General features: G+C 37.2%; 2 protein-coding genes and 1 pseudogene across 2 annotated transcripts; 2 read left to right on the forward strand and 1 right to left on the reverse strand.

Annotated features, from left to right (window-relative positions):
- The first annotated feature begins 155 nt into the window (after window positions 1-155).
- Window positions 156-737, forward strand: LOC118664304 (annotated as a pseudogene).
- Window positions 738-5,452: 4,715 nt separating this feature from the next.
- LOC118664039 (olfactory receptor 51T1) lies at window positions 5,453-6,430 on the forward strand. The gene has a single exon (XM_036323943.1). The coding sequence runs from the start codon at window positions 5,453-5,455 to the stop codon at window positions 6,428-6,430; it is 978 nt and encodes a 325-aa protein (XP_036179836.1).
- Window positions 6,431-11,676: 5,246 nt separating this feature from the next.
- Window positions 11,677-12,612, reverse strand: LOC118662936 (olfactory receptor 51A7-like). The gene has a single exon (XM_036322043.1). The coding sequence runs from the start codon at window positions 12,610-12,612 to the stop codon at window positions 11,677-11,679; it is 936 nt and encodes a 311-aa protein (XP_036177936.1).
- Between the last annotated feature and the right edge of the window lie 1,655 nt (window positions 12,613-14,267).

A 14,267-nucleotide genomic window follows, 5' to 3' on the forward strand; every position in this document is an offset into this window, starting at 1 on the left:
TTGCTTCAGTGATAGAAATATTGCTTCATGGGGGCAGGGCCATTTGTTTTTATATCAGACTATGGACACAAGTGTGTTCAAATAATATTTAAGTTATCCTCTCTTATGACTACCATCTTAATACTACTGCCACTGATTCTAACTTCTATTGCACTATGTTGTCACTCAACCAAACTACTGATAACCACCAGTGCTTCACCTTGACTGGGATTCCAGCAATGCCAGAGAAGGACTTCTGGATGGCCTTGCTCCTCTGTCTTCTTTATAGTACCACAGTCCTGGGTAATGTCATCATCTTTGATGTCATCAAAGTTGAACACAGTCTTCATGAGCCCATGTATTATTTTCTGGCTATGTTAGTCGCCATGGATCTCTGCCTTTCACTTGATGCCTGCATCACTCAGATGTTCTTTATCCACAACTTTGAGGAAGTAGAGTTAGGTGTTTTGGTAGCCCCATGGCCTTTGATCATTTTGTGGCTGTTCACTTCCCTTTGCACTATGCTACTATTCTCACTTATGCAGTCACCAGCAACACTGGGGCAGCAGTCCTGCTACGGAGTGTCGTGGCAGTGCTCCCTGTGCCTTTCCTCATCAAAAGGCTGCCTTTCTGCCATCCCAGTGTCCTATATCACGCAAACTGCCTTCATCAGAATGCCAGGAGGGCTTGCCTGTGACACCCATGTCAATAGCTTCTATGGTCTGCTGGCTGTGATCTTCATCATTGTAAATAAATGACATAGAGTGGAAATAAATGACATAGAGACTAAAAAATGATAGAAAAGGGCAATGAAACCAAGAACTGGTTCTTTGAAAAGAAAAACAAAATTGATAAACCTTTAACTACTAGACTCATCAAGAAAAAAAGAGAGAAGACCAAAATAAATAAAATTAGAAATGAAAAAAGTAACAAGTGACATCACAGAAATACAAAGGATTGTAAGAAAATAATGTGAACAACTATATGCCAAGAAATTGGACAACCTGGGTGAAATGGATAAAATTCTAGAAACATACAGTCTTTCATAACTATCAAACACTAGTTTAATTCTGCTTAGAAGGGAAGGTGGGCTACAGACATGACTCAGTCAATAGGATGGCTTCTTAGGAGAGGTACCTGTATAAGAGGAGGGACTTGGCAATGGCCAGAGGAACAATGACACCTGAAAGGAAAAGTACATATTAGAGAAAAATAATTAGAGGGGAGCTTCCTTGGCTTAGAATCTGTAGCTTAAGGCAGGGCGAAGAGGAATGGTTATAGTTACCTGATGCAGGCAGGCAGTTTTTGAAGTACTCATTACTGTCAGCCTCCAGGGCCAGGAGGGCTCTGATGTATGAGGTTTGTTTGGGCCCCCGAGCAGGGTTTGAACCTGTGTCAGGAAGATATGTCTGAGCTGTTGTAGAGGAACATGCTCATAAGGGTTCGGTAACTCTTTGCTCCAACTCACTCATGAATGAAAATAGCTCTCTGTTGCCTGGTGACTCTACTGAGCTGCCTATAAAGCTCACACCCTTGGGAGCCAGTTTAGTTCCTGTTCTGTGATGGGAATGAAGAGAAGTTGGTGGTGTTTCCTACTGATGAGAGCAGGTAAAACGAATGCATAAATGGAAAGCTTTGGGAGGAGAGGGGCTAAAGAATGAGGAATGCTAGAAGGAGGGAAGGGTGATAAGTGATTAGAAGATGGAAGAAGGGATAAAGAAAAGGGATGTAATGGAGCCTGAATGAAATTGAGATAGGGTTATGGAAGACATAAGGGAAATAAAGGAAGAAAGAGGAAAAGAAATAGGACCCAGAACTCTGTCTGAGGTCAATATTATTCAGCAACCAGTCAAACTATTAATTGAAGGTTTCTATTATTCCATATCCTACTTTAGTAGCTTGCATTGAGAGGAAAAAAACAGGTATGCCCAAACTTTCAAGGGACTCACACTTCAGGCAGATAAAGGAGATGACACTTGCATATAAAAATTACTAATATCAGCCATGCCTCGTTATTGAGAGTCAAATAGAAGATACAAGCAGGAAACGGTGCAGAGACTTAGGAGCAGAGGGTAAGTTTCAGGTTAGTACTACCAGATTTCAGGGAAGTTACCAGATTTTGGAAACAATAAACAGAAGATGGGGACTTAAAAATGAAGAGGGTGGGTCTATGTCATTATTGATGCCAGAAAGTAGGAATGCTGACCTTTGAATCACTTAGTTATTGAGTTGGGTGGATTCCATCCTCATTTAATCTAGTCTTCTGTATATTAATTGGAAGATATTACCATCTGCCTTGCCACTCAGAGGGAGAACTGAAGATAGAAAGCTCTAGCCCATTCTTCTGGTTAGTGGGCAATGCAGAGAGAATCTTGATGAGCTGAGGCACAAATTTTGTCCTACAACTGGCCCCAGAGGGTCTGAGCTCACTCAGTTTGGAGGAAAGGCCCTCTGTTCCTTCTCCTGTCCACATATCTGCATTCCACACAAAACAAGTTCTCTACCAGCAAAACGAGCCATTGTCTCCTCTCCTCTTAACCCTCACATCATCCAGGGTCATCTTCTTGTCCTTTATGAGCTATAATTTAAAGAACAGAAGATAATGATTATCTACTTTATCTCTTAATTACTCTCCTATTCCAAAACTTCTTTCTACATACACCAGTACATAGAGACCCACAATACAAACATATGCAAACATTCAAATATTCTCTTAAACACACACGGACTGACTCCACAAATATTCTTTTAAAAATAAGCTATGTGGACACTTTTCTTCCTTTTACTTATTTTTTCATTCCTTCTCTAAATAGTATAGATATATAATAAAATATAAGCAAGTCTTGTATTTTAAAATAAGGAAATCATACTGTCCAACTGTTTAACTTCTCCCATAAACCTGGTTTCTCTAATGTTCTATGATTTAATAAAAAATAAGGAACTTTGGGATTAGTAAATCTGGTCTGAATTTTGAATCTGTATCTAGCTCTTTTACCTTTGAAATACTATTTTATCTTGTGGGATCCTTTCTTTAAAATATGAGAAATATATCTGTATAATTCCCCCCCTTAGATTATATAAAATTATATATAAGGTGGCTATCAAATGTTGACATATACAAATGATCTTAATTCTTTTCTTTTTCTTTTAATCTACCTCCCCTTTTTTTCCCAACCAATGAGAGGAAAATTGCTCTCCTATGTTCCCTAGTGTCTGGGGAAATGTTTTCTCTCAGGTTCATCCTTCCTGCAAAACTTTTAGGCTCAATCTATAGTTTTCTCATCTAGTCTTTATCCATCTCTGTTCAATTATCATTTATCCATCCATCAATACTTCTACTATAAATTATATTATTCGAGTTTTTATCATGTACCAATAACTGTGCTTGTCTCTGGAGAAAATATAAAAATTAGACATAAGTTTTATGTTCCCAGAAAGCTAGCATTTTAGAGGAAGAAAGAAATGTGATCAGGCAATAAGATTTTAGTGGTATAAACAGCATACATAAAGTACCGTTAGAGAAGAGTGAATAGATTGAGTGATTTTGCATTGCAGAAAGATTCCTGAATTTTAATCACAGAGGAGATAGATTCACTATATATGTAATTTTTTTTTTTTTTCAGATTGAGAGGAAAAAGAATGAAACAGAAATCTTAGTAGCCTTCTGCTTTCTTGTCTGGCTAGTCTTCCCTCATTTTCCCATGTATTAAATACCTTCCATGAATATTTTGCCTTGACTTCTCACACTATACATTCCATTAGGTTAGGAGACTTTAGAATACAGAAACTATTCTTTACTCATTTCTGTCTCCCTGGCCATCCTCACAGTAACTGGCATCAAAATAGTCATTACGAGTCTGAGTGGTTGATTTAATTCAGCATTCTAATCCACATCTCATCTGGTACTAGTTTTCCTGATTCTTATTGTTATATCTCAGCCATGTATAATATAATAATACTAAATATTATACCTGAAAGAGCAATTAGTCTATTTTCCCCCTTTGGAATAATAGTGATTATTTCTATCACCATCTTCGTAGACTGAAGGAAGGGGAGAAAATTACTAACAATCCCTCATATTTGTTCTTATATAACAACTGGCAGGGTCTGTTGCTAGTGAATTCCTTATATCTATTCAGATGCAAATTCCTTGTATCTACTCAGGCAAAAAAAGCAGAAAACCTAGATAACTGAAAAATAAGAATACAATGGCTGGCCAAATCCACAGAACAAGTGGGCTAGGATATCACTCCTTGTTAGCTCTCTGTTGAGGACTAAATGTCTTAAGTCAAAATTTAAAAATCTGTCAGGATGACACCAACACTCAGTGAACAAGTCTTGAATAGAATTGCCACGGTCATCTTAAATATGGATTACAGATCATGCCTCCTTTTTGACACCATCTCTATTTTCTTTACAGCTATCATTCTGTGGACTTTTTCCACTCAGTGAACTATTAGATATTTATATTTGTAATGTCACCTCATCTTTGTAATGCCTACCTGTCCTTAAATGATTCCCTTTTAGGTATTAGTTCCCACTTCTATCGCAGTCATGATTTTTACAAAGTCATTCATCACATGTTGCTGTGTCCCCATGCCTTTTATATGGTGTTTTACTTACTACGCCTAGGTTAGGACACCTCAAGTCATGTATTCCAGAATACTGTTTGAAATTTTTCACAGGATTCACAGGGCAGTCAACTCACTATGGGTTGGCTCAAAGTCACATGGTAGATATCCATGGGAAGGAGTAGAAACAAATACCCCAAGGTATATAATGGAATAAAGGAGACAAGACCCATTATTTCAGTGGTTCTAGAAAAGAGAAAGAGAATTAGAATACAAGATGAGTCTAAGACTCATATGCATGTGGAGTGGGGAAGAGGGAATTACAGGAAAAGGAATAAAGAATCCCTGATGCAAAAGGATATTTTAAATAGAGTCTACTACGAGAGGCTGGCTGATGATTCAGGTATAAGGATACCTCTGGCTACAACATCCCAGAATAACTTCCAACAAGAACATCACGGAGTTTGCTATTATAAGCACCTTGTGGCTCTTATGTACTTCCTCATTATTTCTGGAGCAACTTATATAGTTTGGAGACTTAACACAAAAACCAAATGGTTGTCATTGTTCTGTAAGTGTGTGTGATATGTATGATGTATATCTATAAACATTTTCTATCTCATATCAGGGCTTGTCTGGGCAGCAGGGTGTGAATGAACTTAGAGAGCTTGATGGCTATAATTGAGAAAGGGTAGAGGAAAAACAAATGAGGCCAGATTCTGACAAGAAAAATTAAAGATACAAGGGAATGATGTTATAGGTACCATAATTAAATTGGGGGTTTGAATACAGAGAAATAATTTTATGATTTGGAGTTTATAAAAGAGTCATGGATTGGAAAAAGGCTCAGTATGACACGCTCTCATTTTTTCTCCCTTTTCAGAGTGCATCCTCAACCCACCATGGTAATTGTCAATAACACCACATCATCCTCTTCAAACTTCCTCCTCACTGCGTTCCCTGGGCTGGAAGTGGCTCACATCTGGATCTCTATCCCAGTCTGCTGCCTGTACACCATTGCCCTCTTGGGAAACAGCATGATCCTGTTTGTCATCATTGCTGAGCAGAGTCTCCACAAGCCCATGTACTATTTCCTCTCCATGCTGTCAGTTGTTGATCTAGGTCTGACCATCTCAACCCTCCCCACTGTGCTTGGGGTTCTTTGGTTTCATTCCTGGGAGATCAGCTTTAAAGCTTGCCGCATTCAAATGCTCTTTGTACATGGCTTCTCTCTCTTGGAGTCCTCGGTGCTGGCAGCCATGGCCTTTGACCGCTTCATGGCCATCTGTTACCCACTGAAGTATGCCACTGTCCTCACACACATGATGATCTTGGTGATTGGACTGGTCATCTGCCTACGACAAGTAATTTTCCTCTTTTCCATGGCTCTAGCCTTGAAGAATGTTTCTTTCCACGGAGGCCAGGAGCTTTCCCACCCATTTTGCTACCACTCAGATGTGATCAGATACTCATATTCCAACCCCTGGATCAGCAGCTTTTTGGGCATGTTTCTTCAGCTCTACCTGTGTGGCACTGATTTATTGTTCATTCTTTTCTCTTATGCCCTAATTCTCCGTACTGTCTTGAACATTGTAGCCCCCAAGAAGCAACAAAAAGCTCTCAGCACTTGTGTCTGCCACCTCTGTGCTGTCACTGTCTTTTACGCGCCAATGATCAGCCTGTCCTTTACACACCGCCTTCTCAACTCCACCCCTAAGGTGGTCTGTAGCATTTTGGCCAATGTGTACTTGCTCTTACCACCTGTCCTGAACCCTGTAATTTATAGCTTGAAGACCAAGGCCATCCGCCAGGCTGTGCTCCGGCTGCTCCAATCTAAAGGTTCACGGGGCCCCAATGTGAGGAGTCTTACAGGTGGGTAGAATTAAAGGGGAGAAATTGCTGGTCCATAAATCATATTTAAGGAAAGGGATTTGGGTTCATCTCATCCTCACACGTTTTGGTTACTGAGGCAGTTTCAATTAAATGCTTGGAACAGAAAGAAGAGAATAATTTCCCCCTAAGCTTATCAAAAAGTGTTTTAAAACCACTGCAATTCAAAACCAAATTATTTATGTATGTGTTACTCCAATATTTAAAACAATTACATGGACTCCTGAGCACATTAAAAGAACAATAAGATCATTTTATTTCAGCTGAACAATTTACTTCTGCTTAAAAATGGTAATTCTTAAACAGAAAACAAGTGACAATTTTATTTTTTGCATTCAGTTGAACAAAATCATTTATTTCTGCAGTCAAATTTCCTAGGGGCAATAGAGATTTTTATCTTGAGCTGGTAAATGAAAAAGTTACAGGTGTGTGCAAAGGCATGTACATAGAAATTTGTGATGTAAAACTGTCGGACATTGTTGCACACTTTTCAGTTCCTAGAGTCACCTCTAGAGAGCTCTGTTTCTTTAAAAATACATTCCCTGAACTTCTATCTTTAATCTCGTTTCTCCTTAGTAAAAGTGAAATTTCCAGTTTCAATTGCTCTTTATTAGACCTCCAATGAATTCAATATATGAGATCACACATTGCCTTATTATTTTCCTCATTGCCTACATATTCTAAGACAGTTCTGATTCTGATTCCACAGTCCCTTTGCCCCAGGATTATACCTTTTATCTCTTCGCCCTGTTTCTTGGGTTGAGCTGATAGGCTTCTCAAACTTTTACTGTTCTTGTCACTGTAGAATTTCATAGTGACTGATATTTTTTAATGGGAAATCTTCAAATGACCTTTATTTGTTTTGTGAATAAGTAACTTCTGGATAGGGATGATAGGATGTTGGGAGAACTTTTCTTGCACACACCGAGTTATGAAACTTTGATAATTATTCTGATAATTGTTTCCTCATGATAATTCATGTCTGAGCCCAAGGAACCAAGCAGATATTCTGATTTAAGACACTTGTCTCCGCCCCTACAACTTCTTACTCCTGGCCTCATGGACTACCCCTCCCCAACTCTGGTTTGTTTGGTTCAAGCTTTCTGTTCAATTCAAGTACTGAAAACTTTTTGACTCTGTCCAAACCACAAACCTGTTTTCTCTAATCATTAAATACAATATTAAATATTATTTCTAATTAAAATGGTTTGTGTGATTTCCCTTTTACCCAGCATATTCAGATACTTTTGATATATCCCTAGTGTTGTGTCCCATACACAAAAGTGTGTGGCAGAAGCCAGTATTTTAAGTGGAGACTAAGCAGTGCGGGATCATACAGAAAATAGTGCAATTGGGAGTAAAATTCAGTTTTTCAGAATTCAAGGCCAGCATTGCCACCAGAATGTCTCTTGGCATCATGCACTTCGTGAGAAGTCTTTGTATTCCATTATACCACAATTTTGTATTTCAAATTTCAGTTCTTCATTCTCATATTACTGCTGAATAAATGTTTATTTGGTTCTATCCCCCTCAACAGGATAAAGCATGACTACTATGCCAAAGTTCAAGAGTCACAAGATGCATCTGATTTCTAGATATCTTGTTCCAGAGCACAGATTAAAGAAAAAAAAAACATTATTTTAGTCACACTGTCCCTTAGTAAGCCCAGAATAAAACAAACTAGAGAAAAGAGACTTCAGAGAATTTGTAAATTTAGATGAGAATTTTGGATATGTGATTTAGCTAAGAATTAGAGGCAGGGGATGGAGAGAACTGTCATAGAATAGAGCATATTAGAAGAGCTAGATTAGGTGACATGGTATTCTCTGAGGATCTTAGGGGATGCTATAAAATGCCAAAATTTCTCAATATTCATGATTAAAAGCCCAGGCCTTGCTGTGCTTAGAGAGGGAAAAGGACTTGTACAGAAGCAAAGAATGGCCAGTGGAGATGAACTAGGAAATAGGAGAGAAGAAAACATCACACAACAATGGAGACTGATCCTGAAATCAATCTGTGTGAGTAGAAATCCCACACCACACCTTGATTAACCAGCCCAACTTGACCTCATCAGTTCTTACGAATATCAATGGCTCCTTAATTGCTCCTTTGAAAGACCTTTGTAAAAATTTTGTTTGTTTGTTTGTTTGTTTTAAGATCCACAGCTATTTACAATTTATAAATTAAAACATCTGGAAAAACGCTTAAATTTTTTTTCTTAAATTTGTTGCTAAAACTTATTGGCAGCAAAAGCTAACATGCTAGTGAACTGATGTGAATATAATTATGGTCATTATTCAGTATTGAGTGAATATTCACACCTTTTACTTCAGAAAAATAGCTGTGTTTGAATATAGAGTAATGCCTCAAGGGTTGTAGTGTCTTTTTAAAGTATGAAAAATTTTAAGAAAAAATTGTAGAAATGTGCAATCATTCTTCCAGTTTTGTGATAATCAATGTATAAAGTAATCTGCAGTATGTATGTTAATCCTTCATTGTTCTAAATAATACTTTTCATATCAGTCTCAAAATGCAACTCACTTGCTCAAAACAAAAAACATTTTCTATAGTAATTGTTAATAGAACATTAATTTGTCCTTTATTGTCGTTTCAAGGAATGTATTTAATATGTTTAGAGGTTGTTCTAATTGCTAATGTCACGTATATACATATATAATTATCCACATATATTCAGTGGGGGAAAAAGTAGGTTTACATTTGTTTGTATGGAAAATAATACAATAATTACTAATAATACAAGAATAAACTGTGCTTTGTGCACTCACAACTGTAAACCTACTTTTGCCTCATCCTGTATTGTATTTCATTAAATTTTTGAGAATATATTGAGAAACTGAGAAAAGTATTAAAAACTTTCAAAAATTACTCATAATCCTATTGAGAGATTACATAAAATGTGATTAATCTTTTTATTAAGCTAACACATATGCACATACATATACATTTATAAATTAGGATAATAGTGAATACTCAAATGTATATCTTATTTATTTAAAAATTCTTTTTGTAATTAATTATTAATTTATTTTAGTTTATTTTTGTGTGGATAAAAGATCAGACACAAACATGGTTTTTAAAATAGGTTGTAATTTTTTCGACCAGTATTATTTGAATAATCAGTTTATTTTCAACGTTGTTTGATATTCCTTAAATATGTGTTTCATATTATACATAGTACATCGTGGTGTGTTTGATCTATTTCTTTGTTTTTCATATTTATTTGTTGAGCAAACTACTCACAATTTTATACTGTTTAATAAATGTCACTATCATATAACATTTATTATGGTTTTTATCTTTTTAAATTTTATATTTTCTAGTTTACTCTTGTAAATCTAGTTTTAGAATTATTTTAGTAAGTTCTCAATAAAATGTTACTGGAAGCTTGATTGAAAAATGCATTAAACCTATCCTATAATTGAGGAAAACAAATAAACGTTAGCCTCTTCACTCTTCTGATCCAGAAAGAACATCTATTGACATCTTCAGATGTGGACTGTTTCTGGCTTGTAAAGATTTGAACTTCTGAGTTGAGGACAAATACTAGAAGGAAGATTAGCATTCCTCTATATTTCTTTCATGACAACCTGTTTGATCTTTTTGTTTGTTTTTTTGTGCGTAAATAGGACATGAACTATTTTTCAGGGCAGCTCTTTTGACTTAAAGTCTATTAATTACTTCCTACTAATTTTGGCAATAGTTTTCTATCATTCCAAATGTTCTGCATGCTTATAATGTATCATCATATTCTGAATTGTCAAAGGCTTTTTGTTATTTTTACTATGTTTTTCCCCAAACAAGCTGGAAAATGGGTCATTGATATACACTGTACAAGTCCTGGAGACGTGCCAACACACTTGATGTGTACAGTTCTTTTGAAAAAACAGAGTGCGAGTAAGAGAGACAGACATGTGAACTACCAATGAGAGCACAATTTGAAACAACCTGGGGGAAGGGGCAAAAGATTGTCCCTTCCTTTCCGGATTACGCTACGGGTTCTAGGCAGGGTCAGCTATTGAACAATAAAAACTCAGTTGAACTCACCTGGAGACACAAAATGTATAAGGATATTTATTAATCAGAGAACTTCTTCAAAATAATTTTTAAATGGAAATAATATTATTTGTGAGTTCACCTTAGGAAAACATTGAAATTTATTACCAATAAATCCTAATTCATAATACAAATTTTTAAGGGTTGGTTGACTTATTCTAAAGTTTATGTTTTATACCTTTGTCTGCTTTGAAGTACTTACAAATAACATATGAATAAGAAACAGATAAACTTTATAGAAAATCATTTGAGATAGCCATTCATCTTCAGTTTGCTATTATCTTTTTATAATAGAACCATATATGCATGAATACAGTTTCATACCATCATATTTTCCACTATTTTAAGAGGATTTCTAGCTTGTTTAGTGTAATTGAAAATATCATAATTCAAAATAACAAGTACCTGAACAAGCATGAGAGCCATTATTTTAGAACATATATTTTAGAGTGGTTAATCAATAACACCAATGCTTTAACATTTTCTGTACTGTTAGCTTTCCTATTTATCTCCAGTAGTGAAGTAGTCCATCTGTGCCCCTTTTAGTAACTATACCTTTTTTGGAACTCTGTTGTATACAGAAAAAAAAGATGGTCTGTTGTAAAGAGGGAGTTTATTTGTCATAATTCAAATGGGAACCACCGGTGATATGCCAACATTTGATTATTAAGGAAAGAGCAAAGAAAGATAATCTTAAACCAACTCATACTTGATAACAAACGTCTTTTACATAAATGGGAGATCAAGAATTTGCATTGAATTGACTGCAGACCCTCAACAAATACAACATATCTGAAGACTGCCTGAAAGAAAATCAGTAACTGGCATGGGGTAACAACCTTTAACTTCTAGCTCCTTTCATATTCATTCTCTATAAAGGTGCACAATCTTTACTTCCAAGTATGTTTATCCTTATGCTGTAAACATTGTATCTAAGATTCCATTTCAGTGTGCTAATTCATGATTTTAATGATATTACAGATACACCTGTCAATGCCCAGATCAATCCCAAGTTCACAGATCTCAGTGTCCAGTCCGTGTATTGTGCTGATTGCAAGAATGATTAAGAAACATAAGAATAAATCATCCATAATACTTTTTTAGAAAGGTATTATTTTAGTCCCTGACCCTGGCTGACCCTGCCTCATTTCCCCCCATACCTTTATTTTATACCAAATTTCCCTAGAATCTTCTCACGAATTTGCCGCGTTTTTACACAGTATACAATGGGGTTCATCAGAGGTGGCAGTAGCAAGAAGATATCAGCAGTGAGGATCGTGGCACTTTGGGACTTGTGTTTGCCAAAGCGGTGCATAAAGGCCAAAGCAGTGATGGGCACGTAGAAGAGGAGCACAGCACAGATGTGGGAGACGCAGGTGTTGAGGGCTTTGAGCCGTTCCTTATGGGATCCAATTCCCATCACGGTCTTCAGGATGAAGACGTATGACACAGCAATGAACACACTGTCTAACATCATACAGAGGGCAACAAAAAAACCATAGAAAAAGTCAATTGTGTTGTCAGAGCAGGCCAGGTTCATGACATCCTGATGGAGACAATAGGAGTGAGAGAGCAGGTGTTTCTTACAATATGTCAAGCTTTTGAGAGCGAAAGGAAAGGGGAGCACTAAGAGCAGGCTTTTTAGGAAAAACACCAGGCACAGCTTGGCAACTCTGGCATTGGTGAGGATAGAGCTGTATCTAAGAGGGTTGCGTATGGCCAGAAAGCGGTCAAAAGACATAACCAGGAGCACTGAGGACTCCATATCCATGAATCCATGGATAAGGAATTCTTGAGCAAAGCAGGCGTTTGGGGAAATTCCGGTAGCATTGAAAGCAAAGGTCCTCAGCATAGTGGGGAGTGATGAGAGGGACAGGCCCAGGTCAGAGATAGCCAACATAAAGAGGAAATAGTACATGGGTGCATGGAGCGAGGGTTCTGTCCTGATCACAAAGAGGATGCCACAGTTTCCGAGGATGGCCATCAGGTACATGAGGCAGATGGGAATAGAGATCCATACATGAGCATGCTCCAGTCCTGGGATTCCAATCAGAAAGAAGGTGGGGATCTCAGTGTTAGAGGAATTGATAATGTGCATGATAAATCAGTTGGAAAATATTTCCAGAGCGGAAAGGACACTTTCAACATGAATCTATTATGCTCATCTCACCTCCTTTCAGCACTTTTGTCTGAGACATAAACAAAAAAAATACAATTTTGAGACATTTCTCATATTAAAGAATAAGAATGAGATATTTCTTCTAAACAGACAATTGATAATAGAGACAGATAATGTTAATTGACAAAGACAACCAGAAATATAAGTAGTGTCTTGATCAATCACACTTCTCCACAAGGTCCTCAGAAAAAAAATAGCCACATGAAAATAAATTCTCCCTTTACTATTAGGCTTTCCCCCTCCCTATCCCAAATCCAGTGAAAAAGTTGTACAAGGTAATTCTTTTTGCTTGGTTCAGAGTGAGACTAGAATTAAAAAAAAAAAAAAAAAGCCCTAGCTGGTTTGGCTCAGTGGATAGAGCTTCGGCTTGCAGACTGAAGGGTTCCAGGTTTGAGTCCTTTCAAGGGCACATGTCTGGGTTGTGGGCTTGATCTCCAGTGGGGGGCATACAAGAGGCAGCCAATCAATGATTCTCTCTCATCGTTGATGTTTCTATCTCTCTCTCCCTCTTCCTTCCTTTTTGAAATCAATAAAAAAAAAATACAAACAAACAAAACATACTGTAAAGGCAATAAAAAACAAACAAACTGCAGGAATTAGATTTTAAGAGAGCCAATAATAAATGGTTTTTCCAATTTCTAGAGGTTTTTGCTCCAAACAATTTTCAGGCCATGCCTGGAGCTTCCAACGGTGATCTTACTCACAATTTCTCCACAGGAAGCAGCACCAAGAAAGGACAGAAAATAGGCCATGTGAGCGTCACTGTTAACCCTCTCCTTAAGTACAATGAAAACTCCCATGTTTTTGTATGGAAGCAGACAGAATGTTCTTAAAAATGACTATCAATAGCAGTAGTGCTTTCTATCCTTGAGCATGGGAGGAGAGAAAGGGTTCTTGAACTCTGTCTACCACAGACTATCATAATGTGGCTTAGTCAACTGGACTGTTGGTGATGAGGGAGATTGGTATTCTGTAAATCATTTTTCTTTTTTAAAAAAATATTTTTTATTGATTTTTTTACAGAGAGGAAGAGAGAGGGATAGAGTTAGAAACATTGATGAGAGAGAAACATCTATCAGCTGCCTCTTGCACACCTCCTACTGGGGATGTGCTTGCAACCAAGGCACATGCCCTTGGCCGGAATTGAACCTGGGACCTTTCAGTCCACAGGCTGACGCTCTATCCACTGAGCTAAACCGGTTAGGGCAATCAGTTTTAACACCATAAAATAAATAGATATTCTATAACTATAGAACTTTTTTCATGGACAACTGAGTTAACTACGTACCTTTGAGAGGTTTCTCTTTGTGGAATTAAGTTCATCATGAACAATATGGTTCTAAGATACATAAAGCATACCAGTTTCTACCGCTTTTGGCATGAGAAAGTGGGGGTTTAATTGAGAGGCTCAGCTTTGTCAGATGACTGTTGACAACAGTATTAGGAATTAGAAACCCAGCTTTTCAGCTAGTCCATCCTCTGGAATGAGACATTAATGAGTAGTTATTAAGGACCAATGTCCTTCTAGGAGCCTGAACTGCCTTCCCAAAAGGAGAAAGCAGTGGTTAAGTCAT

Source organism: Myotis myotis, unplaced genomic scaffold (genome assembly GCF_014108235.1).
Source record: "Myotis myotis isolate mMyoMyo1 unplaced genomic scaffold, mMyoMyo1.p scaffold_m19_p_10, whole genome shotgun sequence".
In the NCBI taxonomy this organism is placed as follows: Eukaryota; Metazoa; Chordata; class Mammalia; order Chiroptera; family Vespertilionidae; genus Myotis; species Myotis myotis.

Excerpts from the sequence above, each read along its gene's own strand:
- LOC118664039 (XM_036323943.1), top strand. The coding sequence starts at position 5,453 with ATGGTAATTGTCAATAACACCACATCATCCTCTTCAAACTTCCTCCTC.
- LOC118662936 (XM_036322043.1), bottom strand. The coding sequence starts at position 12,612 with ATGCACATTATCAATTCCTCTAACACTGAGATCCCCACCTTCTTTCTG.